This window comes from Anopheles bellator, chromosome 2 (genome assembly GCF_943735745.2).
Source record: "Anopheles bellator chromosome 2, idAnoBellAS_SP24_06.2, whole genome shotgun sequence".
NCBI classification, from domain to species: Eukaryota; Metazoa; Arthropoda; class Insecta; order Diptera; family Culicidae; genus Anopheles; species Anopheles bellator.
Genome location: NC_071286.1, coordinates 80,661,124 through 80,687,959, shown reverse-complemented (window position 1 = coordinate 80,687,959; position 26,836 = coordinate 80,661,124). Strand labels below are relative to the sequence as shown.

At 50.7% G+C, this 26,836-nt stretch overlaps 6 protein-coding genes across 6 annotated transcripts; 4 read left to right on the top strand and 2 right to left on the bottom strand.

Annotated features, from left to right (window-relative positions):
• The first annotated feature begins 6,965 nt into the window (after positions 1-6,965).
• On the top strand, positions 6,966-12,828 carry LOC131208165 (VWFA and cache domain-containing protein CG16868). The gene is made up of 4 exons (XM_058200815.1): positions 6,966-7,397; positions 7,639-10,590; positions 10,675-10,960; positions 11,027-12,828. Exons 1-4 carry the CDS (start codon positions 6,966-6,968, stop codon positions 11,980-11,982), a joined length of 4,626 nt encoding a protein of 1,541 aa, XP_058056798.1. The 3' UTR covers positions 11,983-12,828.
• A 246-nt stretch (positions 12,829-13,074) lies between these two features.
• Positions 13,075-15,524, top strand: LOC131209070 (coiled-coil domain-containing protein 93). The gene is made up of 8 exons (XM_058202048.1): positions 13,075-13,204; positions 13,295-13,503; positions 13,594-14,035; positions 14,099-14,137; positions 14,216-14,529; positions 14,592-14,705; positions 14,777-14,982; positions 15,048-15,524. The coding sequence occupies exons 1-8, from the start codon at positions 13,121-13,123 to the stop codon at positions 15,449-15,451; spliced, it is 1,812 nt and encodes a 603-aa protein (XP_058058031.1). The 5' UTR covers positions 13,075-13,120; the 3' UTR covers positions 15,452-15,524.
• A 95-nt stretch (positions 15,525-15,619) lies between these two features.
• On the bottom strand, positions 15,620-16,132 carry LOC131209071 (small integral membrane protein 4). Its single transcript, XM_058202049.1, has 2 exons — positions 15,921-16,132; positions 15,620-15,854 (listed from the first exon to the last, which is right to left on the bottom strand). The coding sequence occupies exons 1-2, from the start codon at positions 16,075-16,077 to the stop codon at positions 15,772-15,774; spliced, it is 240 nt and encodes a 79-aa protein (XP_058058032.1). The 5' UTR covers positions 16,078-16,132; the 3' UTR covers positions 15,620-15,771.
• Positions 16,133-16,313: 181 nt separating this feature from the next.
• On the top strand, positions 16,314-18,159 carry LOC131209755 (U3 small nucleolar RNA-associated protein 18 homolog). The gene has a single exon (XM_058202890.1). The coding sequence runs from the start codon at positions 16,342-16,344 to the stop codon at positions 18,133-18,135; it is 1,794 nt and encodes a 597-aa protein (XP_058058873.1). The 5' UTR covers positions 16,314-16,341; the 3' UTR covers positions 18,136-18,159.
• A 117-nt stretch (positions 18,160-18,276) lies between these two features.
• On the bottom strand, positions 18,277-19,443 carry LOC131210462 (replication factor C subunit 3). The gene is made up of 2 exons (XM_058203721.1): positions 18,831-19,443; positions 18,277-18,762 (listed from the first exon to the last, which is right to left on the bottom strand). Exons 1-2 carry the CDS (start codon positions 19,419-19,421, stop codon positions 18,277-18,279), a joined length of 1,077 nt encoding a protein of 358 aa, XP_058059704.1. The 5' UTR covers positions 19,422-19,443.
• Positions 19,444-19,862: 419 nt separating this feature from the next.
• Positions 19,863-21,910, top strand: LOC131209738 (protein arginine N-methyltransferase 5). Its single transcript, XM_058202870.1, has one exon. The coding sequence runs from the start codon at positions 19,946-19,948 to the stop codon at positions 21,827-21,829; it is 1,884 nt and encodes a 627-aa protein (XP_058058853.1). The 5' UTR covers positions 19,863-19,945; the 3' UTR covers positions 21,830-21,910.
• Positions 21,911-26,836: the final 4,926 nt, after the last annotated feature.

Sequence of the window (26,836 nt, the reverse complement as noted above, 5' to 3'; positions counted from 1 at the left end):
CCGTTCGCAGAAATCAAGTCCGGTCCCGGGTATCTACACGACCCACAGGGTCGCCACCACGGGTCTCTCCCGCGGGACACCCGGTGGGTTTCCTTGTTGGGCATAAACCCATGGACAGACAACATTGCCCGAGAATGTTTGCACATCGTAACCCGGGGGGGAGCTGTTTGATGGCCGACCGAATGGCCCGTCCGGACCAATAGTGGCAATGTTGGTTCGATTGATTTCCGCTCTTCTGTTTGTGTCACATAATTCTGGCACCGGCCAATTAATTGGCATCGCGGAAGCTGAGCGTAGGTAAAACAAAACCCTGTGCCATGGTCGACCGCCTCCCTGGTGCCTAGTTAATTTCGTGTCAAAAGATTAAAATGGCTTCGGATTAAATCGGACGCGTCCTGTGTGTGGTACCTACGCGCGTATAATCCTTTCGCAACATGACTAGAGCCCTTTCTTCGACGTGGAATGGTGATTGACACCGTAGGAAAAAAATGGGACGGATGTTTGTTGTGTGCCTCGTCCCGTCCGGCGGTTCATAATCTGCCTTAAGACACCAATCGATACCGATCGAAAGTTGTCCAAAGGCGCCTCCGCTTCCCGTGAGCTGCCGGCTGGATGCTAATAATAAACAGCGCTCCTGCTCGTTAATCGGAGGCACGTAATTACCCCAATAAATCATCCCCGAAGCTGATTAAAGCTGTCTTACCCGGCGACCGGCTGACCGGTCGACGAGTGCCCTTCTTCGCGCCCCGTTACACTAATCAAATAGTCCCTCGAGGTGAGGTGCTGACCGGGAAACGAGTTTTCCGTCCCACCCGGCTCCCGGACCGCTGGCCGACACCGCTGATGGATGGGTGCTGCGCTATCATGGCACCGAGAGATTATGCTCGAAAGCCTGGCCTTAGCGCCACGGTAACGATACCGATCGGAATAAGGAGCGCCGAGAAGGGCTTCCGAGCCCGGGCAGGCGTCGGCCACCAACACCTTGCGCGATGGCGCCACGGGGCGATAATCAGTGGTGTGGCGTTAATTGTTTTAAGATCATCCCCGATCACCCGCGCTGCGAAACACCAGAGGAGCGTGTTAATCTCTTTGTTGCAAATGTTTAACTAACGTCACGGTGCACGATGTAAAGCGGCTCAAGGACGTTGTAACGGATTGGCCACACGCTTCGCTGGCAGTGAGCTTATTAATTATGCACTGCAATGTACGGTAACGTAAAGTTGATGTACGGTACGGTAAAGTTGATGAAGCAATTCCGTAGCTACCGTCGGATAACGTGTTTCAAAGCACAACCAATGGTAGGGTTTAAAATAGAAACTAATTAGTCTAATAGTCTAATTTAGAAACCCAACGACCATCATCTTATCGTTTGATCAGTTTTGTTCCGAAATGCCTCCAATCGACACATTCTCCGCTGGATTACCTAAAATTCCTCGAGAATACCAAAGTCGACCAGAATACATCCACTCGCAATCCGACAGGATCCGGCAGAAGCTACAAATAAATACCAGTGGCACCGGCTAATGTGCATCGGAATGATGCGAACGGTTTGTTGAAAATTCACAAAACATCATCTCTGACACCAAAATCGATATTAATTAGTATAAATTGCATTTATGCTTCTTTTCATTGTTTTTTGCCACGCATCGTGGTGTCAATTTTTAACTTTCAACCAACACACCCCCGGAACAGCGTCCGGTTCCGGGTTAGCAGCTGTGCCATTTGCTAGCGCTTTGATAATTATTATGTTCATTGTGGAGTAAAAAACGAAAATCACGGGTGGTGAAAAATGCCACCCGATGACGTGTCCGGCACCAGTGGCGACGGGCAGGTTATTGGCATAAATTAAGCCCTAAACCCGGGGTGGAGGCCGCCGACCGCGGGAATGTGTGCGATAACGTGTGAAAACATTTGTTGAAACGTGCCAGCCCATTCAACAACTGTCCTGGTCCTGGACTGCTGGATGCCGAAGCATTAGTACGCGGTGGCCGATGATGGAGCATTAAATTTTACGGTTTTTATCTGTCTCCAACTCCAACTCCCTTTCTGGCGGTCCCAGTGCGATGGCGCATGATGTTGTTATCGTTGAAATAGAATCACCCGGTTTACGATGACTTGGGTTAATCAATAATTCATAAGCGAAATAAAATATTTATACGCATCAACTCCATTAGCAGTAGTGCCATCGGTTGCATTTGGCGTTCCGCCCTTTGCTGCACGATCCACGATCGATAGTTTACGGATTATCGAGCTCCATTGCACATAAGCTGATTACGCGTACGTCCCGAATTAATGGGCTAAAACACATTATTTCGTCCTGCGATGGCGATAAAAGGCGGTTGAAGTTAATGTACTATAAATGAACCGGTCAAGAGGCTAACGGTTGGCCTATCATTAAAACTATTCCTTCCACCCTTCGCTAGCCCTGTAAAGCAACGTATTTATAATCATAATCATTGGAGCGATTTTTGCATCAAATTGACCGAACAAATTGAATTGCTCGGTGGTGTGTTCGGCGCCACAACAACAACAACATAAAAAACTGCTCCTCATGCTGGAGTAACCGCAAAACTGATCATAATCCTCAAAATTTGGCCCTCCGGCGGAAAATGTCGTAAAACCATTTGTCAACTAGCAAAACAAGCTCCAGCCGGTCGCGGTCTCTATTGCTTACATCATCTTACAGTCGAACGGACGAGAGATAATCAGAACCGGGGCCAGACCCGGCCGGTGGGACAATTTGTGACCGAAACGACATAATTGTTCGCTCCACGCTACAACGCCACAAGCGCCCAAGCATCCGGCCAACCGGCGACCGACGTTTAGTTGCTGCTCAATAACTCGTTTAAACCCTACTCAAAACTTCGGTCCACCGCTATCAATGACAAATGACAAAATTTCAACCCCAAAGTGCCGGGCCTACCGGAAATCGAGCAAAAAGGACGAGTGGCCACATTTCGCACGATGCTCGCCCACTGTTTTGACGCCCAAAACCCGACCAATGACGGTCATAAACTAACCCACGGCCCCAAACATCGGCCTACGGGTTTAGCGAAGATTGCCGGAGGTGCGCATATTATTGGTGTAAATTTAGCAAACCGGAGATCGATGCGAAGCCAACGGAACCGCGAGGAAGGTACTCAATAAAACGTCAATCACCGTTGCACACTTTACTTTATCACAGGTTAACATACGTCTGACGCGTACACGTGTCACACGCGTGAACCGTTGGCCTCCTTGTTGTGGGCAAGCAGTGGCGTAATGCGAAAACCGTTGCCCCTTTCCCACGAGCCCAGGGTAGATTTAGACCATCTACAGGATCTACAGGCAACCCACCGAGGTTTCCGCCGAGTGGAACCTTCTATTGTCTGTTGATCGAGCGAAATCACTCGGAGGCTTTCGGAGCACTGCGAAAAACAAAAACATAACTTCGCAGACCGTCAGCACATAAAAGCGGCGTAGAACTAGGTCGATTGTGGGCAAAACATTGAAGCACAGGAGAAAAAACGCAACATTCGCTTGAAAGTTTGCTAACGTGTGTGAAGACTTTTGCGCGAAGATCGTTAACGCAGCTCGCTAGCGGTTGTTCCATTCAAACGGCACACGTGGTCCCATTCAGACTCACGCTGCACAGGGGTTCTGACGAATTATTTCCCGCGCTGTCTTCCGGAGGCTGTTTTGAAGTTTTCGTGTTTCTATTTTTCCCCCATCTACAAGGTTGGTGGATCCTGATGGGTTGGTGACCCCGCGCGCTACGCCTTGCCGGTGAGCTGCTGCCGAAAACCTTCGCCAAGAAAGACACAGCAAAACGCCCCTGGGGCGCATCCGTCAAACTCACACAAAACAATGTTCGATGCTAAATCAAATAAAAGTAGGTTTATAAATTTCTCAAAAATCATAAATACTTTCCGCAAAAGAAACGGAAGTACGCACCGCCGCCCCCGGCCTCAAACGCCGGCTAAGGAATCTTTTCAGGTTGTGCGTTGCGTATTTCGCCCTCACCGTTCCGTGCGCTTTGGAAGAAAATTTTCTCGTCAGCGCGAATGAAACGACACAAATCGCCCCGTTTTCCAACACCACCGTTTCTGTGCCTGTCTCGCCCCGTAAACCACAAATTCTGTTGCCGAACAGAAAATTTCGTGCACCATCCTCGGCCGACGCACCGAAAAGGGGTGCTGGTTGAAAGGCGCAAAAAGAATCCAACAAAAATCTACCAAATTCCGCTCATAATTAATAACATCAAAGCGATCGTAAACGGTTAAGGAGCGTTTCTGTTTCTCGTCTTTCAGCATCCTCGGGCCGCGCGCGTCTTCGTGGTGCTCCGCGAATGTCGCTTCGCTGGCGTTCCTGTCGACGAATCCAACGCAACAAACTCAAACCGACGCAAAGTTTTGCGAGCGCGTCGGCGGCCGCATTCACGGAGAGCCAAAAAAGCAAATTCAGTGGTTCAAAAAGCCACCCTTGGGCGTTGATCACCGGTTCCAAGAAACTTCGACTGACCGACCGAAAAAAGGGTAAACGGAACCGTTCAGCATTCGTCGTGAAGCGGCCGCCGTAACCGGCGCCGCTGAGTAGTTAACGGGTGGTGATTCGATTTTCTTCCCAAACTCAACCACCAACGAATGTCCGTCGGTAAGACCGGAAGTGAAACCGGCATGTTAGTACAGGGGAGCGAATAGTTTAAAACTGCAACGCCAGGCGGAAGGGTAAAAGGCTACCACCGGGGTACCAGCCCGAAATACCGTCGGCCACTAGCACCTTCCAAGAAGCACAGTTCACCGGTTCCGGTAGGAATGGAATGTTGTTCGGTTCTCCTTTTTCACCTTTTTATTGTTTTCGCCTTTCGCCCACAGTAACCGTTAGCCTCTCGGGTGGGGTACTTTTCTTTTTTTGCGCATTTCTTGGGAAAATCTTTTGAATTTTATTCTGCCCACTGCTACGGCGCACCGCCTTTCTCCGGTTGGCAGTTGGCTGAGTTGGTTCACTTTCCGTTCAATGTGATAGCCGCATTCCACCGGAAATGAAGCAACACAATAAATGCTACCATCGCTACGGAGAAAGACGGCAGTTTATCTTTTCATTTCACGAGGCCGGGAATTATCAGTCAGTACGTGTACAGTTTTGACCGAATAGTTAAATGGGCCCAATGGGCCCTTACTTCATTTGCATTTTGCACCGAAAAACTTTTCCAAAGTCTTCATTTTACTTGCACTTTTTTGTTTTATTCTCCAAAACTCCATTTGAGACGCGATTGTTATTCTTGGCTGTAGGAAAATGCAACACAAATGTGTTATGGAGCAAAACGAGACAATGAGGCAAAAAAAGGCAAGATAAGCGCACGTTGTATGAAGACCCCAACTGGACACGTGGGAAAGAAAAACTGAGCTTCTAAGACCCGAAATCGATGCATATTTCGCAACCGGTTCCCCAACCTAACTCGCCAAACGACCAAAATAAACAATCAAAAATTTACAATCAAAACTTTGTTCAACCTCAAGTTCGGAGGTATTGTTTGAAAGCTTTAGAACTTATAGTTCGAAAAAGCTTATTGAACAAGCTTTCACACTAAGAGCAGATTTTTTAAACCAAAAACAGCAATTCAAACACCTGTCTCAAATATTTCTGTTTGAAAATAAAATTAAATGAATGAAAATAATACATAGTTTTCGGTCATATTTTTTAAGTGTCGGAAACGCTTTTCAGCGGATCACCCTGTGCCGAGAAAGTGACGGGCTCACTTCACTCACCCAGCATAACTTGGCTCAGCTGTCAAAAGGTTTGTCGCTCAACGCAAACAGAAACGGAGCGAAGTCGGACTGAGATTATATTTTGTTTTTAGCCTAGCTTGTACCGCAGTGTTGTGCCAATAATATTACCAATAGCCCCAGAAACACGCTCCCTGGGCGAGAAACAGCAGAACAGTGAACACGTAGTGCTTATATGCGATAAATCCGCCAGTTTACAACGCATTCTCCGAGCGGCCACCGAGCATCATGAGCCAACATAATTCGTTGCGCGGTGGTGGTTGTTAAGAAAAAGCGAAAGAAAGCCATCTCCGTCTTAAGTGGAAGAGGCAGCAGCAGAAGAGGGCAGATTCCATCATATGGAACGTGCTCCTCGGAGCGGGCCCTCGAAATCTTCAAAAACGTCCGACACCAACACCGACGAACGTGCTCCGTTCGCCGTCGCTACAGTTCAAAGGAGATCGATTCCGTCGATGCTGGTCCGCCAGCAGCGTGTGCGTGTGCAGCGCAGGGTGGCTGGCTGGCGGTGCGCGAAGATCATAAGATCGCCAGCATAAGAAAGAAGCCCGCCTGTCTGGCGGAGCGAGTGAAACGGGTGCGAATGAGCGAGGGGTGCATACCGTCAACAACAAAGCCGCGAGCCGCCGCCGAGAGGTTTTTATTTTCTTCCTTTGCACTCGTTCGATTTCGAGCCGATCGTCGGTCGACCGATCGCGTGTGTGGGAAGGAGACAGGAGAGCGATTTAAGGAAAACAGACGTCGTTAGAAGCAAACCGACCGAGAGGTTTTGTTTTTTTTGCTTTTTCTTCGTCAGCAGAGCGCAGGCTGAGCATAAGCGCTCGGAACGAATCAGGCGGAAGCCGATGGATCAAAGCAGGCGGCAAAAGGGACTCTGGCAATGGAAGGGTCTAGCGAAGTGAGGAAAAGAAAAAGATGAACCGAGCGACGGAGGGCCGCCGTCCGTTGGAGTGAAAATGACGAATCGTTCACGGTGCAAATGCGGTGAAAGGAAGCCGAAAGTTATCATCCGCCCATGCCCGCGGACCGTGTCGTCGTCGGTCGCGCCGGTGTTTAGTCCGCCCGCGGTCGCCCGACACCGTTAGGAAAAGCGGCCAGACAGAGATAGTGTGCGAGTGAGTGAGGTGAACAAACGAGAAAGTTATTTGGGAGAAAAACACAAACATTACCGACGCGGCCACCACCGCTGCTGCCGCCGTCAACATGAAGCCTGCGCCCGGCTTTCCCCAGCATTATGTTCGCGTGGTCCGGCTGCTCCTGTTCGTCACCGCTGTGGCCGGACCGGGCTGCCGAGCAGCGTTCGCGTCCAACCCAATTTTCGTCAATAGCATAGTTCCTCTGATAAGCAACCTGAGTGTCAGTTTACCGATACACAGCGATAACCAGGACCACCAACAACAGCAGCAGCAAGTGCCTTCCGTGGCGATAGCATCGCCTTCACCTTCAGCGTCATCGACAACGAAAACGGCAACCTCGACCACGGCGTCGCAAACGACGTTAAATTTCACACCTAGCGATCGTGGGAATCTGACAGCTGCGGCCACCGGCGAGTCTGGCATCCAGGATCTGGCCAGATTGCTGGAGTCTACATTCGAACATATCCGCAGCGAGGAGCTCGACGTTACGGGCGTACAGGTAACCTGACGGAATTAGATACGCTTAGGGTCACGCAATATTGTCCGAAGGAGGCCCATAAAAGTTGCAACGATTATTTCGAATTTAGGACCACTACTTCCTTCTCTAAGACCCTCAAACTCGCGCGGGTTAATATTTCCAAACTGTTCACTTTATAATACAAAAAGAGTTCTGTAATTCAGCTAAATAGACGAGTTTCGCATTGGATGATTAGCTAATCTTTTGTTCGTCGTTGTTTTAGAAACTGTACGACAGTATGAAGATCGGTGTCAATGTCTACGACGACGTCGAGCTGGTGGAAAAGATTGCCGCCAAGCTGTCCCGCAAACTGGATCAAACGGTGTCGGCGGTCGAGAAGCTTCGCCGATACATTCATCAGAGTGCGGCCAACTACAGTACACTGCTAAATCCCTGCCCGTACAGCGAACTCCTCAACCCTTGGGAGGACGAAGCACCGTTCGATCTGCAGAGCTTCATCCAAAGCACGAAGCTCACCAATGCATCGTTCAGCAAACACTTCTCCCTTTCCGGCGATCCGTCACTGGGCACGGCGTCCTCCGCCAGCGGTGCATTTCTCGATTTCAGTGCCTTTCCGGCGAATGCCGACGGATCGGACCGTCCTCGGATACGCGTCACCGATCAGACGCTCGACGATAACAACGCCAACCTGCAGCAGCGGTTCGCCGAACAGGCAGCTCTGCTAGAGGAGAGCAACGTGCACGTCCGCCAGCAGTTTTTCCTCTCCACACTTGATCACGCCAGTGCCTACAAGTGTCACTACTACCCGCGAGACGGGCGCCTGAAGTCGCTGCTGCTGTCGAGTGTCCGCAACAAGCACGTTTTCATCCTGCTCGATATCGGCAGCACGATCACCTACGATCAGCTCGAGGTAGCCAAAGCGATCAGCAAGTTTGTGCTGTACTTGCTGAACGAAAACGATCGTATCGCAATCGTTGCGATCGGCCAGCGAACGTTTGCACCCGGTGATGGCGATTTTCCGGGCGAGTGTCCGCCCTCGCAACGATTCCTCCGGGTGACGGCCGACGAAAGGGAACGGTTGGTGGAGTTTATCGATTCGCTCAATCGAACCAAGGGACCGACGAACCATTCGGCAGGCTTCCAGCAGGCTTTCGCCGCGTTTGACGAGCTTTACGATTCGCACGCTGAAGAAGTACCGATCGTGTTTCTGTACCTTGGGCGCGCCTTGCTGCCCGTTGGTTCGCCCGGTGCTGCAAACATCCTTCGGACGATATTCCAAGGCCAAATACCCCTGCCCTATCCGGTGATCATCAACAGCTGTCTGATTCTGCTGGATGAGCGCGAAGTGCAGCAAGAGAAGCAACTGATCGCGGACATTAGCACGCAGAACTATCGCCGCTACAATCTTTCCCACGTCGACTATCCGCCCGGTAAGATGGTGATGATTGCGAAGCATTCGTTCGATGCGCAGCGCTTCATTGTGGCGCTGATGGAACCGTTCCTTAACAACGGTGGCTTCATCGAGGAGCATCTGCGAGTGCACTTGCCGTATTACGATCAATCGCTACACGAAACCCTGGTAACGCTCAGCTACCCGGTCGGTGTACACGGACTGGTTGGTGCCGATCTCTATCTGAGCGATCTCGCCGAGGATGTAGCGTACTTCCGGCGTCGCGTGCAGCCGAACGACGAGTCGTATGCCTTTCTGATCGATCTGCAGGGCAACACGATCATGCATCCTTCGTACCCGCGACCGCTAGCAACTCGCTCACATCCTACCTACGTGACCAACATAGTTCGCCTCGAGCGCGATTACTTCGCCCCGGCCTTTAAGCGTATGATGGCTGACCCGGAAGGTAATCTGCGAATCAACCATTACGGCACGAACCGCACCACGGTTTACTACTGGAAGCGGGTTCGATTCTATATCGTTTGCCTCGTACGTTCCACAATCGACATGGTGGGTGAAGCCGCTGCGGAAAGTACATCCGTAACGCGTCGATTATTTGACGCTGGACCACAGGTTCGCTATCTGCACCAACTGACTTCCACCGCGGTTTTGACGGGGCGGAGTAGCGTGGAGTACAATTTCATCGCCTCCGGAAGTGCGGCCACCACACGAAGCCTACTGGCGGCGTTACTGTACCATCGGATCGACATTTTCCCTCCTCACCACCAGCAGTCGACGATAAGCGGCAGTGGCAACAGTGGATTGACGGTGTGTCGGTTGGTGAAGCAGCTGGCACTCCCGGACGCTAGCACACTCTTTCTAAGTGCCTCCTCGTTCCGTTCACCGTTTGCTCACATCCGCAACAATCGCGACGGAATGTCGAAGAGCGAAGAAGACAACGTGCGTTCGATACAGAACATCATGGCGTACTTGCGGGATGCGTACGGAAAGCTGCTGTTTGCCAATCCGGGCCTTCAGCCGGATGTACGGGGTGACGTGCTGGCGCTGGTGCAAATACTGTTCGACTACCGGATGCGGCACGAACACAGTAATCTCAGCAGTTACGTCGTGAGACGGTACGCGGCCACCGTAAACGGTGTGCTGCAAACGTTCCCGGGTGGACTGCTCGATAGCGAGCTCGAACCGACGAAACGGCCGTGGTTCGTGAAGGCGATGGAATATCCAGGCCGGTTGGTCGTCACACGACCCTACCTCGATGCCGGTGGTGCAGGCTACGTGGTCAGTGTAGCTTACACGATCTTCGACGGTTCCTACAAGCCGGCTACCGGCGCTACTACCGATCGAAGTGCGATCGCCGTCGTTGCGATGGACTTTACGCAAGGCTTTTTCTACAAACTGCTGCTCGAATCAGCATCCGTTTGCGGGGTAGAGAACATCAAGTGTTTCCTGATGGACGATCAGGGCTACCTGGTGGCGCACCCGATGCTAACCGAAATGCCCGGTAAGGCGGGCAGCGTTCGACGCGCTGCAGTTGAGCACATTACGCACAAAGAGTCGCAGGTGGCGAACGACATTCTCAACCACAAGCAGCTCGTGACGAAGAAAATGTGCTACAATTACGTCAACCGCACCGTGCAGCGATTCTATCAGTTTAACATGAGCCTAGTCCCGGGCGAAATCGTGACCAACCTCATGTACGGAGAGAAAACCAAGTACCAGATCACGCTTATCCCGGGAACCAATCTCTTTCTCGGCGTTGTCAACTCCACCAACGACGGTGGCGCCTTCTGTCCGTGTAGTACCGTACGTGTCCTAACAAACATGTGTCCGTTGACCTCGTCTTCTCGTTGATACTTACCTTTCTTTGCTTTGTTTGCTCATTGACAGGTGGGCAATTCGTGCTTGAACTGCAATCGCATGGAACAAACCGAGTGCGAGTGTCCGTGCGAATGCCCGCTCGATTATGACGATGGGTCGGATGTGGCTAGTGGTTGCGGTGGGCGTTCAAAGCGACCCAAAGCAAGCGGAGGCAACCTTCTCCCGACACCGCTCTGTTCACCGCTGCCCGAAGAACTGCTTTCGATGAGTGCGATCAACTACGAGCCGGACTATGAGGTTAAGAGCTGCAGTAACATCAACTGTGAAGATTCCACAACGCAGGGTGATTGTTTAGGTGACTGTCAAGCAGGATTGGGGATTTAGATAGGCTTTTATTCACATTTTCCCTTGTTTTACGCAGGTTTGGTCGGTTGCGAGTGGTGCCAGGTGGACGTAGATGGCGAGAATCCACTAACCACCCCATTCTGCACCGCACAGCTTGCGTGCTTTGGTGGTGTGTTTGGTTCCTCCACTCCATACGGCGATGCCGCCTACACGGGCAGCAACATGGAGTCGATGCTGCCGCCGGCCTACAGCTCGATTGGTCCCGTCGCTGGTGCCATCCTTGCCCTGTGCCTCGTGGTCGGCTTCGCGATGTACTGCTTCCGACAGAACGCTGACCAGAGTGGTGCCTCCGAGCAGCTGTACGACGATCTGGTGGCCGATCATTGTCACGGTTTGCCACTATCCCGATTCGACCTCGATGACGGTAGCCCGTCGGATGATTGTGATGCGGGACGCACGAACGCCAAACAAAATTTGCTGCTGAACGGACAGCAGAACGCAAACTACATGATCATACCCAATGTCGCCTCGCCGTACCAGATGTCGTCGGACTATCGGCGACCGGCGACGGGCGGTGGCGGAGGTAGCTCGTCCGATCACGGTTACTCCACCATGACGCATCACGAAGAATCGGAGCATCTGTGTCTCGCCGGGGTCGGTGATTCCCACGTCGGTGCCCCAACCGCCTCCAATGGGAGCGGTACCAAGCGGCTATCGATGTCGGACAGTGCTTCGATCAGCACGTCCGTTTCTAGCCCCTACAGCAACCACACGGGAGGAACGGGCGGTTCGTTCCTCTCCAAACCACCGATGCTCAGCTGCGAAATGAAAGGTTTCCCAGCCGCGACTGGATTTGCCGTGGATCCGATTACACAAACGGTGCTGCCATCACCGACGTCCATTTCGCGGACAGGAGTTTTCGGGGCCACGGTGCTAACTGCCGCCGGTACACCCATTACCAACTCAACACCCACCAGTGGCCACCATATCCTCGTCCCCGTGACCGTCCATCGAAACATGGAAGTATCTTAAACCACCTCTCGTCGTATACCCCTTCGGAAGGCCTATGTATAGTTCAAACCTCAATTTTGCCAAATTTCGTTGGGCAAAAGGGAAAGAAAAGAACCACCATGTGTGGTGCTGGTTCGTTTGCGGGGTTTGATTGCATGAAACGATAGTTGTTCCAATATTATATGGCATTCTTGTGCTTCCTGATTCGCTTCACTAACGATTACCTCCACATCACAAGCCGAAGAGATTTCTCGCACCACGTAACATCGATGCAATCCATCGGTGATTCCAAACGTGTGAACAAACGCTTGCCTCTAGGAATTAAGAAAGAACTGTGGGTGCATCATAACATCGCACGTATTGCTTTTTTACGTGTGAAACGAATCATAACAAATAGCTTAAATTAAGAAGAATGTCTTAACGATTGCAACTCGATTTGACGAGGCCTGTTTCGCTTGCATTTGTTTTTACAAAAATCCAGAAACTCGCATCATTTGAAGGGGAGAACTAGAGCGCGACAACGAAAATGAATGATTCTGTGTCAACCTAATTTAATGTAAACCTTGCGATCCTCACGGGCGCGACCGGGGGTCGTGCGGTTATTCGCCAGAGAATCGCGGTAAATGTGCTTCCCAGCTCCAGATTGTGCAGCTTTTATATGATAGCGGCTGGCAATGTCTCCTCTCCAGTACTGTACAGACGCCGCAGCGCGTTACGCCAGAAAATATATAGACTTTTGTTTTTAACATGTGTGCAAGTCGACCGAACAAAAGAGATTACCTCCCGATAGGTTTTCCCCCTCTTATTATGCTTGCAGAACTTTGTAAAATGTTGACGGAGTATTGGGAGAAAATAACTTTTACAGAAACGAACTACAAATAAATTTATTTAACAGATTTCAATGGAAAAGATGGGTTTCTGCTTCATTCTTTCATTCGGATGTTTTGAAAAATTTTGTCCTTTCTGCTGGCCTACTAGAGCCCACTTTGCAAAGTGAGGTTTGAAAACAAACCAACAGCCAATCTGTCATCTCGTCCGTCATCGGTGTTTGTTGATAGTCGCTTGATAATCATTGACTTTCATTAATCGGTTTCGTCCTGTGAGAAAGTTGCGTCTACATTTTTTTCCACTTCTGGAGGAAAGAAAGCAATCGTTCGGCATGGCAGCGAAAAACATTTTCTCGAAGCATCTGCCCAACGTAAAGCTTGCCACCCGGTTTGACGCTGAAGGAAACGAGATTCAGGTAGAATTGTGAGCCTCGCACGGGCATAGTATCTCCCTATCTACTGATTAATGATGGACCACTTGTATGGCTTCCTATTACCACCGTTAGGTCGAAAGACGCGAGGATGAAGAGCAAAAGCGAAAAGAGCAGGACATTATCGAAACGCTCGTAACGGCCGGATACTACCGGGCCCACATACAGGGACTTTCTTCGTTCGATAAAATCGTCGGGGGAATGACTTGGTGCATCGAAGCATGCGATTACGACGTGGACGTCGATCTTCTGTTCCACGAGAATCTCACCATCGGGCAGAAAATGTACGTATCAATGGTCAACGAAATTCGAAGTTAGCTTCATTTGCTGACAAGATTACTCATGTTGCATTCCGTATCGCCCCCGGGGAACAGCGCCCTGACGGAGAAGATTGTCGCCGTTTTGCCGCGGATGCAGTGCCCGTTTCTAATTGAGCCGCACCAAATCCAGGGATTGGATTTCATTAACATTTTCCCAGTGGTCCAGTGGCTCGTGAAGCGATCGGTGGAGAACCGGAGCAAAAAGGCAGACACTTTGCGCAAGCTCGCGGCCACTCAGTTCCAGAACCATTTCACGCTGGTTTCCGACCAAGAGTTGCAGCGCTTGCGAGTAAAACAACTGGCCAACTTACGTGCCGTCGAAGCGAAGTATCCTCCAAAACGGGCGTTCAGGCTGCGTAAAGCGGCCGGCGGAGGATGGGTACCGGTGCGGCCAAAAGATACTCCGGAAGTTGACGAGGAACACGCCCAACTTGGTTCGGGTGGACTGATGGACGAATCAGAAGTGGAGATACCGATGTCGTCATTGGAACAAGAGGTATGTCCAAAGGATTTTTCATTAGTTTTTGTCTCTTTTTATCGTCTTTTTAATCCTTTTTAGTTCGATTTTGAAGTTTTGTTTAAAGGTTTAGCCCGAGAGGTAATTTAAAAACCGAGTCATGAAGGGTTTGCCGTTTGACACTAGCACTAAGATGTTTACATTTTCACGTTCCGATAGCACAATCTACCGGCGGAACTGTCGGAAATGGATTACGCAGCGTTAACCCGAAGGTACGATGAATTCAGACAACAAGCAGCCGCTTCTTCCAACGCACCATCAGTGTCCGAACGAAATGCCATCAAAAAGCAGCTAACGGAAAAGCTGGCCCTTGAAAGCTGGGAGCTTGAACAGGCGCGGGCAGAGTGTGCACAGGTCCGGGCAACCGTGGAGGACGAAAAAAGGCGCCTGCAGGAAGCGAAGGATCGAAACGAGTGCCTCAAGGAAGAGATACGGAATCTGGACAATTTGGAAATTAGCGAGGAGCATCAAAAGTACGCATGGACGGAACGGATAGTGTTGCAAAGATGCTCATAAAGCTTTTCTACTTACACAGAATTTTGGATCACGTTAAGCAGCTCGTGCTGAAGAACGAAAACATGAAGAAACAGGAGACGCTCTTCAAAGAGAACTGTAAGAAGGAGCTGGCCGAATTGCAGGAAAAGATCGAGTAAGTAGTGTGTATCCGTGGTTCCTTCAACGGAATAGCAGTAACGTTTCCGGACCATTTTGTAATGGTAGAAAAGCTGAAATCTCCACACCGGATGATGACATGCGAGAATTACAGCGACAGCTAGAGATGGAACAGGAGCGCCTCAAATCGCTTCGGCTTCAGTTGGCCAAAAAGAACCGTGCCTACGTTTCGATCAATCGTCAGCTGGACAACATTCCCGATCGTACAGAGCTGGCACAGTATCAACGGCGGTTCCTTGAGCTGTACAATCAAGGTACGTTCGGAACGGGATTCTTTTGTTCTTATGTAATTTTTTAAATCTTCCCCCCAAAACGGTAGTGAGTGCTAAGCACCGCGAGACTAAACAGTTTTACACACTCTACAACACACTGGACGACACAAAGCTGTACCTCGAGAAGGAGATGTCGCTTCTCAACTCGATCTACGATAATTACGCCAGTGCCATGCAGACGCCACACATGCGAGAGCAATTCGTCCAACAGTTCGATACGATCGTCGAAGGGATCCGGGCGACGAAGGCAAAGCTGCGCAAGAAGTGTGACGAAGAGCGGGCGAAACGGGACGCGCTTACCGGCCAGCTGCAGTGTTTGGTGGAACAGCAGCGGAAATACGCGGCTACCGTCAAGCAGCTAACATTGGAATGCCAACGGAACGAGGCTCTAATGCAGCACCTAAAAGTGTTGAAAAATACTGCACCATCCGGAGGTCAGCCACAACCTTAACTGCAGTACATTCCCTTTACTTGTAGCGCACATAGTGGACAAATTCAAATATACTCTCGTGATTTCAACGATTCTTAATCAGCTAGCAGTTGGATGATGTATTTCTACCGTCCACTCGCACCTTTTGGTGCTTCTTCCGACTTTTGGGAAACCTCTCGTAACCGCTGACTTTTGATTTCCCGCTCGATGTAGTAATTCAGGTCGCGTAGAGGGTGGTAGTACGTGTGCACAACCTGTGACCCCGCAAACATCATCAGCAAGGCCGCCGCTGTGAAAGTAAGATACTGACGCATCGGAACACCGGCCGGCATGGTGGCACTTTACTTTCCTATTGGTTCCAGCTGATGCAAACGCAACCGTTCCTCAACGATGTCTTTCGCCTGACGCTTTTTGAACGTGTTATCTGCGGAAAAGGGAGGACAGTTAGTGTTTCAGCGGTATCCTCGGCCGTATCTGGCTAGTAACGTACAGAAATTAGTTTCCCCTACGCGCCAGTGGATCATGGAAAATTCTAGTGCGGCACCGAGCCCGAAGAAAATGGGCAAAAACCGATAGATGCCGAGTGCACTTTTACCGGGCCATAGATCGAGTAGCTTTTTGATTTTATTACTCTTCCGGATGATCATTTAAACTTCTGTCCAGTTCTGTGCGTCCGAGAAAAAGTTCCCTTGCTATCTTTACATAATTTGCACAAAGTACCCAACTTTGACATGTTATTGTTCGAAAAAAACCATCACTCAACACGCCAATTCGAGCAAGCGTTCCCAAAGGGGCGTGCGTGACATTCGGACCTAAACAAAACAAATTCCCGGATCGCACTTGACAGCTTGGCTTCACGTGTTTTTCTGGCGGTGTTCGCAAGTTTTGTTGATTCGAAGCATAAAATAAGGATGTCCGGCGACCAGGAACTGGAAAAGATGGTCGCTAGCTACCTCAGCGATGTGCGATCGCAATTTGAAGCGTCGACAAACTCGGTTGAGGCATCTTCATCGTCTGACACGGAGCAACAGGAACAAGAAGAAGAAGGATACCAATCCGACGAGGACCCAAATTCGATCAAACACGAACCGCTTTTGGAAATAAAAAGTGAAACCGAAGACAGTTCCGATGATGAGCAGACCGATGGCCCTCCAGCAGAAGAGGATAGCGCCGAACCGTCCGACGCCGATGAGCCCAAGCCGGAAGCCGAACGTAAGAGGGACATCAAAACGGAAGCGAACCAAAACCGCCGGATGGAAGGCAAAAGAAAGCACTTCATGGATCTAGACGATAATGACATTCGAAACCCAGCTTCCGCTACGGAACGGGACCTAATGTCCCTGCTGTTCGGTGGCAAGTCGGAGATGGTCACCCAACTCTGCTCCCAGGCGGATGAAAGGGGCACACGCAAACGCAAACCGGAACACCTTATGCAGGAGGTCGCGGAGGCATCCGCCAAGGAAGAAGATAAACCGGAACCGATGGAACGATCGGCGGCCTGGCATGACTCCGATGACGACAACGACGACGACGAGGACAACCCGAAAGTGAAGCGCAACAAGTACGATCGCGAGCTGGGCAAACTGACATACGAACGGCGGCGCAAAAAGTTTGAACAGATTGTCGGCAATCCAAAGTGGGCCGATCTCGATCGCGTGCAGGAACCGGACTCGGACGATGAAATCCTCCAGACGGTGGGGCACGTAGTGAAGCCCAAGAAGGGATCGCAGGAACTACCGAAAGAAACGATCGAGCTGAAGGTGCTAAAAACTTTGAACCGCGAAACGAAGCATGAAGGAAAAATCCACTCGATCTGTTTCCACCCGTCTTCCATGGTAGCCATGATCGGTGGCAGCAGCGGAACGGTTTCGATTGTCACCGTGGACGGTGTGCGCAACGAAAAGCTGCACACGATCGGATTGGAGAAGTTCAAGCTCACCTGCGCACGCCTCACTCCGGACGGCAATGAAGCGATCTTCGGTGGCTACCGAAAGTTCTACCACGTGTACAACCTGATCAGTGGCCAGAGTGCCACGCTCAAAATCCCCTTCCAAGAAACGTGGTCGTTGCGCAACTTTTGCCTGTCGCCTTCGGGCCAGTACCTCGCTTCAATGGGCAACTGTGGCGAGGTGCACTTGCTAAACGCCAAAACGAAGGAACTTTTGCGGACGGTACAGCTTCGTTACGAATCAGCGGCTCTCGCGTTTACTCCCGATTCACGCCATCTGCTCTGTCACAGCAGGGACATCGAAGTGACGGTTTATTCGCTCGATCGCCAGCGCATCGTGAACGTGTTTCAAGACGAAGGCTGTGTGAACGGGTCAACGATTGCTGTCTGTCCAAACGGGCAGTTTGTTGCCACCGGAAGCAGACAGGGAATTGTGAATATTTATTCGCTCGAAACCACGTTCCAGCAGAAAAACCCGGTACCGCTGAAAACAATCGATAACCTTACAACTTCCATCGGATCGATAACGTTCAATGCGACCTCGGAGCTGCTGGCCATCGCTTCGCCGGACGTTACGAATGCGATTCGCTTGGTGCACATACGCAGTGGGACGGTTTTCCGCAACTTCCCACTACAGAACTCACAATTGGGCAACGTGACGTGTGTTGCGTTTTCGCCTTCCGGCGGCTATCTGGCTTTCGGCAACAAGCAGAGCTACGTGTCGCTGTTTAGAGTTAAGCACTATCAGAATTACTGAAGTGGTACAGTAAAAGGAATAAATTTGTCATTACCTCATTATTGACGGTCAGCTTTTTTCCGTATAACACTAACAAAAATGGTCAGTTTGGGTTTTAGGGAATTAATAGTTATAATAAGCAAACTGAAATCCTGCGCCGCGCTAAAATTCGTCCATATCCATCACGGAAACCTGATTCAAGAACTTCTTGTACAGCGACATAAACTGCGCTACGAACGCCTCCAGGTGGAAAATGTGTTTGCTACCGCGCTGCATCCGGTGATCGTACAATCCGGCGAAGGTGAGCGTTTGTGCTTTCAAGCTCATGTCACAGTTTTGTACCAGAATCTTTACCAAGCCCTTGAAGATGATATCGGGCGGAATGCCCTGCGAGAGCAGCTCATACAAACGTTCGCGCACGATCTCCATCCGCTGGGGCGTTTGTTCCTGCACGATCATGTTGGCCGTTTCGCGCAGGTACACCTGCCAATCCATGTCCGGAATGTCCTGGCTGGCGGTGAACGGGTACTGCTGCACCTTGCACGCCTCCAAGCTGAGGATAGCCCGGCGAAGGTTGCGCTCCGACTTCTGCGCTATCCTCGTGGCCAACTCCGGCGGAATGTGCAGACCTTCCTTTTTGCAGATCGTCTTTGAAAAGCCAAAAAAACACAAAATGTGGAACTCCGCTCGGAAACACATTTGGACCCGTAACTTACACTCATGATGCTGACAATCTCTGCCTCTGTCGGTGCGGCCACACGAATGCCAAGGCAACGGCTTTTCACCGCAGGAATGATGCGAGAGGTGGAATTTACGCACAGCACCAGCCGGCAAGTGGCCACGTACTTTTCCATCGTCCGACGCAGCGCGTGTTGCGCGTCCTTCGTCAGCTCGTCCACTTCCGAAAGTACGATCGTCTTGAAGTCTCGCTGGCCGGTCGGATCGATTTGTTGCGTTTGAGCGATCTGTTTGATCATATCCGTGATGACGACCCGATCGTAGATTCCCACATCCGACGGATTCACCTCGATGTGATAGTTGCTGCTGACAGTCATGATTTCGATCTTCTTGTTCGATGGCGTCGTAAAGTTCATCACCTCGTTCCGCAGCCTTTCGACACCGGGACCGTATAGCTCGCGGAGAAGGCAAATGATCCGAGTTTTCTTGCCAGCTCCGGACGGACCGTAAAACATCAGGTGCGGAAAGTCGCCCTGCGAGCAAAGGTTGATAAGCTGGTTCGCCTGTGTTCGGTGGTAATCGAGCTTTGCGAGCTCGCGGGGACGGTAACGATCGACCCAAAGCGCCATTATTAACGTCCGATGTTTATAGTTTGACTTCCGACCCGATTCGATACTTTGTTTAGTTTGTAATCAACTTGGAGAACGCTCTTCAAAAGCCGGCTGACTGCGTTTGGCGCGAAATGCACAGCCTTCAAGAGCTCGAATTATGAATACCTTTAGAAACGTACACACAGTTATTATGAAGGAAAGGCAGGCAAAAACTACTATGAAATGAAGAAGAATTTCTTACAGAAAATTTATTTTTCGTCCAAATGTTATTGGGCCTTAATATAAAGAGCCAATAAATGGAAGCGTGCTATTTAAATGATATTTTCCCCACGCGAAATTCGAAGCAGTTCAAAACAAAACTGCTCGACTGTGCAGCCGTCACTGTGAGCTGTCAGTTTGGCTTCCTCGCACGTGCAAACGGCTTCGTTTTGTGATAAACCCGGTTTGTTTGTACCGCTTTCTTTTCGGATTTACAGCTTCGTTAATAACTCTCGATAGGGTACAGTTTTAACGAACTCCTGTACCATTTTTAGCTCGTAGTCATGACCACCGATCAGAAGCCATTCATAGCCATTTCCCTCCACCTGGATACGGTCGATGATTTGGGCCCAGAGATTGAACGTGCAGCGAAAGCTAACTTCAATTCCATCACCATTCCCGTCGTGCATTGGCGCTTCGAGCGAGAGTTTGAGCGGGAACCACTACGCACCAAGCACCAGCAGTTTACCCGATCGGATTTGCTGCTTTCTTCCACCCAGTGGCTGAACAAAGTCATCTGCCGCATTGCGGATCCCGTTGCGTTAAACTCTCCGATCGAACGGGTCCGCAAACAAGCAGAACGGACTCTGTTGCAGGAGATTTCATTCGCCCAGCATCTGATGCAGAATGGCTATCTGTACACCAAACTGACCAGTGATAATAGTGCCAATTTCGCCCGAATTGTGTCCAGTGTGCTTACCAATGGTACACTGCTGGTAGAAGTTCCCATGGTCAATCCGACCGTGGCGCAGTGTTGCTGGCGGAGGGATATCGAAGGCGAAGAACAGCCGGTGGCAGAAGATCCTTGGAACTGGTGGAACACCTTTCGTTCGCATGCCGATTTCAATCATCAGGTGAAGGTTGCCCTCGAGCTGACGGTTGATGTGCCGCGGAAGACAGAAATTTATCGCTGGCTGGGCGAACCCATCGATGCAATTGTGCTGCCGGCAAACGTTTTCATCACGAACGCCAAGAACTATCCGGTGCTGTCGAAGGCCCATCAATCCATTGTCACGTTTCTGTACCGGACGTTCTCGTGTCACTTTATACTCAAAGCCAATCCTGCCGATGGGCATCTGGCCCACTACGTAGACTATATTAAGCACATCCTGAGCGCCAATTACGTCCCCGATCCGATGCAGGGATATGACGATCTGTTAGAAATACCTCTTCAACCGCTGTACGATAATCTGGACAATTTTACGTACGAGGTGTTCGAGAAGGATCCGGTCAAGTACATCCGCTATCAGGATGCGATCGAGCAGGCTCTGCGAGATCGAGTCCCGGACGAGGAAGCGGAACAGAAAACCACGATCGTTATGGTTGTCGGTGGTGGCCGTGGTCCTCTAGTCCGAGCGACGCTTAATGCTTCGTTGAAAGCGAACCGAAGTGTGAAAGTGTACGTGGTGGAGAAGAACCCGAACGCCATTGTCACGCTGACCGCACTGATCGATGAGCTGTGGAAAGACCGAAACGTAGAGCTCATCTCTACCGATATGCGTGAGTTTAATCCGCCCGAAAAGGCGGACATTCTCGTGTCGGAACTGCTCGGATCGCTTGGTGACAATGAACTGTCGCCCGAGTGTCTCGATGGGGCGCAGAGGAACTTGAAGGACGACGGCGTCAGCATACCTTGCAAATCTACCTCATACCTCAACCCGTGTATGGCCTCGAAGGTGTACAATCAAGTGCGCACTCTCGAGCGAAACCCAAACAGGAAGGATCGCGTCGTGTCCTCGCGACATATGGAACAAACTTACGTCGCTTACCAGAAGAACGCTTACCACATCGACGATCCTCAGCCATTGTTCGAGTTCGTTCACCCTAACCGACAGCAGCCGATTGACAACAACCGATACCGGGTGTTACGGTTCAAGGCCAGCCTGGACTGCGTGCTGAACGGTTTTCGCGGCAGCTTTGACACGGTGCTCTACAAGGATATTACGCTCAGCATTCACCCGTTCACGCACACCATCGGGCTCGGATCGTGGTTCTCGATTTTCATTCCACTGACGGAACCGGTCCAGGTGAAGGCGGGCCAGGAGATTGTGCTGCACTTTTGGCGCTGTGTAGCCTCGCACAAAGTTTGGTACGAATGGAGCCTGGGGGCCCCGGCCGTTACGCATGTGCATAACCTCAACGGACGCGGTCATCCGATATGGCAATAGGCCAAGGCAGAAGAAGGCCAAGTTTCCTTGTGACGGGTATTTTACTATGCTTCCAAGAAGCTTAGTTCCAACGCTATTGAACATAATAAACACAATATATAAAACTACTAGCGTATTACTACTAACTTTTGCAATGCTATTTTTACGCGTTTACGTTCTCAAAAATCTAAATATAATCATCGTAATTGACAATAAGTTCCGAATCAGTCAAAAACATGCCATTTGTCCAAACGATAAGGACACGTTGCGTCAGCATGATTATTGCGCCCCACGGGACCAGTACGAGTCCTGCTACACTCGTCAGCCTTGCCCGTCCATTTTGTCCTCGAAGAAAGCATTTCCGCCCAGGTAACATTAAGTAATGCTCATGGAAGCATTGAAAACGTTTGTGCAGCAAATTTCAAAGCCACCGGAAGACCGATATGGCCACTTAGTGTGCCAACGCACGCCATACTATTGTCACACACGGTTTAATCTCGTTCGCAGACCATTTACGGTACTTTTGAATCAGTCTCACGGGCGTCGTGTAAATCGTCCAACGGAATGAAAAGGACATCCGGCGGTTCGCTATTCCTTCGTGGCTGTAACCGGTGTCAGTGGCAGCGCGCAAAAGGGAACTAGGAACGCGAACCACCGAGCAATACGCAAACAACCATCGCCGTCGTACGAGCGACACCATCACTACGGCGGGCCGCTCCCACTGATAATGAATAACCGTGCCATTTCGACACTTTACGAGTTATCTTCCCGGCTCCGTTACCGTTGCGGTTTTTGTGGTACTAACCACCACCAGTAGTGCGCCCTCGTTGTTATCATCGCCCCTAACTTCCGGTACCGTTCCACAGCGACCAAGCTCAACAAAGAGCGAGCGCCTGAATGTTAGGCAACACGACAAACACGCTGCCGCCACACGAACCGCCGGATCGTTTTCGAGCACTTTACGAACCGCAGATAACGAGTGCGCGAGAGAGAAGGAGAAACGCTGCGAGAGATCGTGCCGAGAGCGGCAACCGGAAAGATGTGCAGCGAGCGCGAATGTTTATCACGTCGGAGGCTGCGCGCAAAAGCTTCAGATCGAAATCGTGAATCAGTTCGTGGTTTTATTGGCCCCATTCAGCAAACGGCTCTTTCGAGTTCCCTCCCCCTCTCTCTCTCTCTTTGGCGTGCGCTCTCTCGCTGGCCATCGCTTCACTTCCGCTCTCGGGAATTCGCTCTGTCTCCCTCTTCCCGTCGGCGAGCACGAAGCATCTGTCGGTCTCTCTCCCCCACTTCCTGGTACCGGTGTGGGGCGATGGGTCTCCGCTCGGCTTCCGCCGACGGAGGCGCGCCGGATGATGATCCTCGCTTTCTGAATGAAGCGCCCGATGGGTTGCTGCTGCTCCCGAGATCCCGAGACAGTCTCCGATAAACAAACAAACGCGACGGGAGCAATACCGATTTATCGGCGGTGCGTCGCGGCTACCGACAGAGTCCAGTGTCTGGGGCACCAATAAGCGGGTTCGCCCTTGGTGCTGTTATCTAGAATCGTGCGCGAAGCTTGGCGAGGATCGGTGTCCGTTACAGAAAACTCGAATTTAAATATGGTATCTACCCGAATCTGGTGATCAACTTCGAAAGCGTCTACATCTCCAGATTGAACTAAACCAGTTTGGCACTGATTGCATCAATTTTGTGATAGAAATTATACGGAGTGTACGGAATAGTGGAATAGTAGCAAAAGTGGATAATAAATTAATTGCGTTAAACTAGAAACAATCTGAGTAAAGTAGAAAGTTTATCTGCGGTACGAATAGTGCTGTGTGGGAAAATAAATCCACAAGCGTTTATTTTCGTAAGCTTCCACGCAGACCCGCTGGCTGGTGTGGCTCACAAAGTTTTCGAACCTCTCAGTCACAGACCGGTGCGGCGAGTCTGCTAACGGAAAGTATCCTGGGCCACAAAACCATCCCCAAGGTCGGTTCCGTTCCGAGAAGTGAGCCCTAGAAGCTTTCCCAAAGTCGGGAGTGGTAAATTTATTGAAGAACGTGGAAAATAGAGAGTGGATAATTAAATGCAACATAATGAACTCCTCCGACGGAGATAGCACGCCGCTGCTGCGCCCGATGGGCGGGTCGCCGGGAGACCTGGGCTTGGAAACCGCACGCTGCCTGTGTGACTCGAGCGAACAAGTCGAGCAAAGCAATCCTTGAACCGTACGGTGCGAAGTGTACGTCGAAGTAGGCACTGGTAGAGTAGCCTTCCTCTGGGGCCAAGGATTGGCAGAGGAAAATTTATGAAGGAAGTAATTCCGTCGAAAGGACCAGCTGCCTTGGCCGCCACGTGTGGCTCTGTGTGTGCGCCTCAAGGCGAATCGTAGAAGCGTCAGTTTTGGAACCCTAGCGCTCCCGTTCGGTAGTAGCTGGCCACCGCCAGACAACAACAACAGCATACCACAATTACCGAGAGCCTTTGGGGATCCTCACCAGCACTTGACCTTTCCCGGGAGTGGTAAATTGGTTTAAAATCAACGTCGACGACGCCGCGAAGCTGGAACTTCGGGAGGCCATTGTTAAGTGAAGTCGCCCGCGGATACACTTCAACGGTGCCGCTGTACGTGTCCGGTTAGTGTGCCGAGAAGTGTATGTGTTTATTTCTGGTGGTGGAAAAGTGGTGCAGTTTGTGAGTGAAATAGTTGAACGGTGGCCATTGGTTAGAACTTGCTGAGTATCGCAAAGTCCAAAATCGAAGTTACATGGAAATACGAAAAGATGCCTCTCCGTTGCCAAAGCTACCGTTCCGCTTAGTGGCCGTGCAGTGACTAGGAGATTATCCACAAAAAGGTACGGGTTTAAGCGAGAGAGACCGACGGGTGGATTACGGGTTCGGTCGCGAGTAACGTACATTTGCATCATCGAAACCATCAACCATCCGTCATTTTTACGATTCCCCAGCTGCCATTCGCCAGAGGTGAGCTGCTTTGATTTATTACCGTTTTCTGCCGCCTGTCGAAGGAACTAAACTGGAATTAAATGTTACCGCGACCGCGTGATCGATACTATAATTATAAACATTGCACTCATAATTATGGAACCCATCCATCATTCGTCTCCGCGTCCGATGGAAATGTTAGGTCAATCAAATGTCGTTCTCTACGGTTCGGCGTGACTGACAGAGCTTGAGTTCCGGTTTCCTACCGACAGTGGGAACGTGGCTTTGAAAATTTGAAGCATTTGTTCATAGGGCTCGTATGAACAAATGGCAACGTTTGAAAATGTCAATGGCATCCGTTACCACTCCACGTTTCATATCTACAACTGGGCATGTAGCTTAAGCTGACAATTAAAATACAATTCTCGATTGTTTTTCAATGAACGCAAACAGCTCTCGGCTTTGGGGTTCTTTGAAATGAAATTATCCTTCCGGAGGCCAGCCGAGCCTGCATGGTCGGAACACTAAATTTGCAATACGGCACCGCCTTAGAGCACCGAGGCAAGCTTTACAGTTTACGACAGGCTTAATTGCGCGTGGAGAGGTCCCATAAAAAGCCAAAGAAATAGCCGGCCACTGTTCGATTGTAAACTTTCTTCTACGCACTCCTTATAACTCTGTCTGCCTCCCATTTCGCGGGGTGGTCGCACCCCGAGGCCAAAACCGTGGAACGAGCTGTTTCGCTGAACAGGATCAAACACACCCCGCTTCGTGGCCGCCACCAGAAAGTAGGAACTCATCGGGAACCCGCTTCCGTTTCGATCGGAGAGCGTTAATTACCGTACCGGGCCCGGCTCGGGGTGCCGAGTAGCGAAAGGACATTCGGTTCCTGGAACAGGATTTAATTAGAACCGAATGTTTACCGAGCGATTGTCTGTCCTCTTGGCCCACTTGGCTCCAAAGGCTGCCCCGTCCACCGTGGTTAGCCGAGACCGGTTCCGTGGGATGTTCGGCCCTCCCGACTCCCGACCGGAGCACGGCCAGGAAACGCCACAGGTCTGTGTAAACAATTTGCTCACTCTAGTCGATTGGATTTCCATTTCACCTGTCGATGGTGTCCTTGATGGTGCGATGAGTCGTGGGCCGTCGGTTCATGATGTTTTGGCCCATCGGAATTTGGCCCATCGGACTCGAGTGTTGACGATTTTATTATATGTTTTTTTCGTTTCGTTCCGCTCCTTTGCCAAAGATGTTGGAGGATGTGATCGATAGGATCGTGAGTGTGTGGGCTGATGAACCTAGTGAGAGAGCGACAGCACAAAGCAAAAGCAATCCGTCAAACGGTGAAGCACGGTCACGGTCTTCCTGGCGCCCGAATCGACCTCCGCCGTTTGAAGGATTTGTGCAAACACACTCCGTGCCATTCGAGTGATTTCTAGCGAAGCACACTCCAACGGCACACTTTTCGCTGGCCAAGGACTGTTTAAAGGACTGTGTGTGCTTCACAGGCTCCCGGCTGTGACGGAGTACGTTTCATACGGACCCTCAACAATGAGCCGAAGTTCTACCAAGGTGTATGAAGCGGTAAACTTCGCACTACTCACCACCGGTCGCCACACTCTATTAATTTTGTTCCCAGCATGACAACAGCGTTGATTGATTTGCAGCGTTGATTAGAATGGATTAATTATGGTCCGATCCTGTCCGGGGTACACGGCGTAGCCGGAACCGGAACGGCGCCTTCTAAATGGCACCTGTCCACCGAGTCCGAGCCGCGTGCGTGGGCTCCAGTAATGGTGTTATCCGAAATTCGTTGCGTTAATTAATTGGCTGTATTCAAGCCCGGCGACGAGCGGATCTTGCGTGGTTCGGGGTTATGATCCCAAATGGTCCTCAGAACTGGTGAACAAGATAGCCAACCAGACTAGTTGTTGTGCTACACGACCGCATAAATCCGACATACCGTTTTGGTAATGTTGGGGAATAAGGATTGATGTCTGCGAATGGCCCGTTGATCACATCGAAAAGCCCGCCACGTCCAACGATTCGATAATTAACGAAATCCCTGTTAGCCACATGGCAATCGCAGGGCTCAGTACG

Excerpts from the sequence above, each read along its gene's own strand:
- LOC131210462 (XM_058203721.1), bottom strand. The coding sequence starts at position 19,421 with ATGGCGCTTTGGGTCGATCGTTACCGTCCCCGCGAGCTCGCAAAGCTC. Across the intron at positions 18,763-18,830 it reads AGATTGTCAGCATCATGAGT|ACGATCTGCAAAAAGGAAGG; the intron begins GTAAGTTACGGG and ends GGCTTTTCAAAG.
- LOC131209071 (XM_058202049.1), bottom strand. The coding sequence starts at position 16,077 with ATGATCATCCGGAAGAGTAATAAAATCAAAAAGCTACTCGATCTATGG. Across the intron at positions 15,855-15,920 it reads CGTAGGGGAAACTAATTTCT|ATAACACGTTCAAAAAGCGT; the intron begins GTACGTTACTAG and ends CCTTTTCCGCAG.
- LOC131209755 (XM_058202890.1), top strand. The coding sequence starts at position 16,342 with ATGTCCGGCGACCAGGAACTGGAAAAGATGGTCGCTAGCTACCTCAGC.
- LOC131208165 (XM_058200815.1), top strand. The coding sequence starts at position 6,966 with ATGAAGCCTGCGCCCGGCTTTCCCCAGCATTATGTTCGCGTGGTCCGG. Across the intron at positions 7,398-7,638 it reads TCGACGTTACGGGCGTACAG|AAACTGTACGACAGTATGAA; the intron begins GTAACCTGACGG and ends TCGTTGTTTTAG. Across the intron at positions 10,961-11,026 it reads AACGCAGGGTGATTGTTTAG|GTTTGGTCGGTTGCGAGTGG; the intron begins GTGACTGTCAAG and ends TGTTTTACGCAG.
- LOC131209070 (XM_058202048.1), top strand. The coding sequence starts at position 13,121 with ATGGCAGCGAAAAACATTTTCTCGAAGCATCTGCCCAACGTAAAGCTT. Across the intron at positions 13,205-13,294 it reads CTGAAGGAAACGAGATTCAG|GTCGAAAGACGCGAGGATGA; the intron begins GTAGAATTGTGA and ends TACCACCGTTAG. Across the intron at positions 14,138-14,215 it reads TTAAAGGTTTAGCCCGAGAG|CACAATCTACCGGCGGAACT; the intron begins GTAATTTAAAAA and ends ACGTTCCGATAG.
- LOC131209738 (XM_058202870.1), top strand. The coding sequence starts at position 19,946 with ATGACCACCGATCAGAAGCCATTCATAGCCATTTCCCTCCACCTGGAT.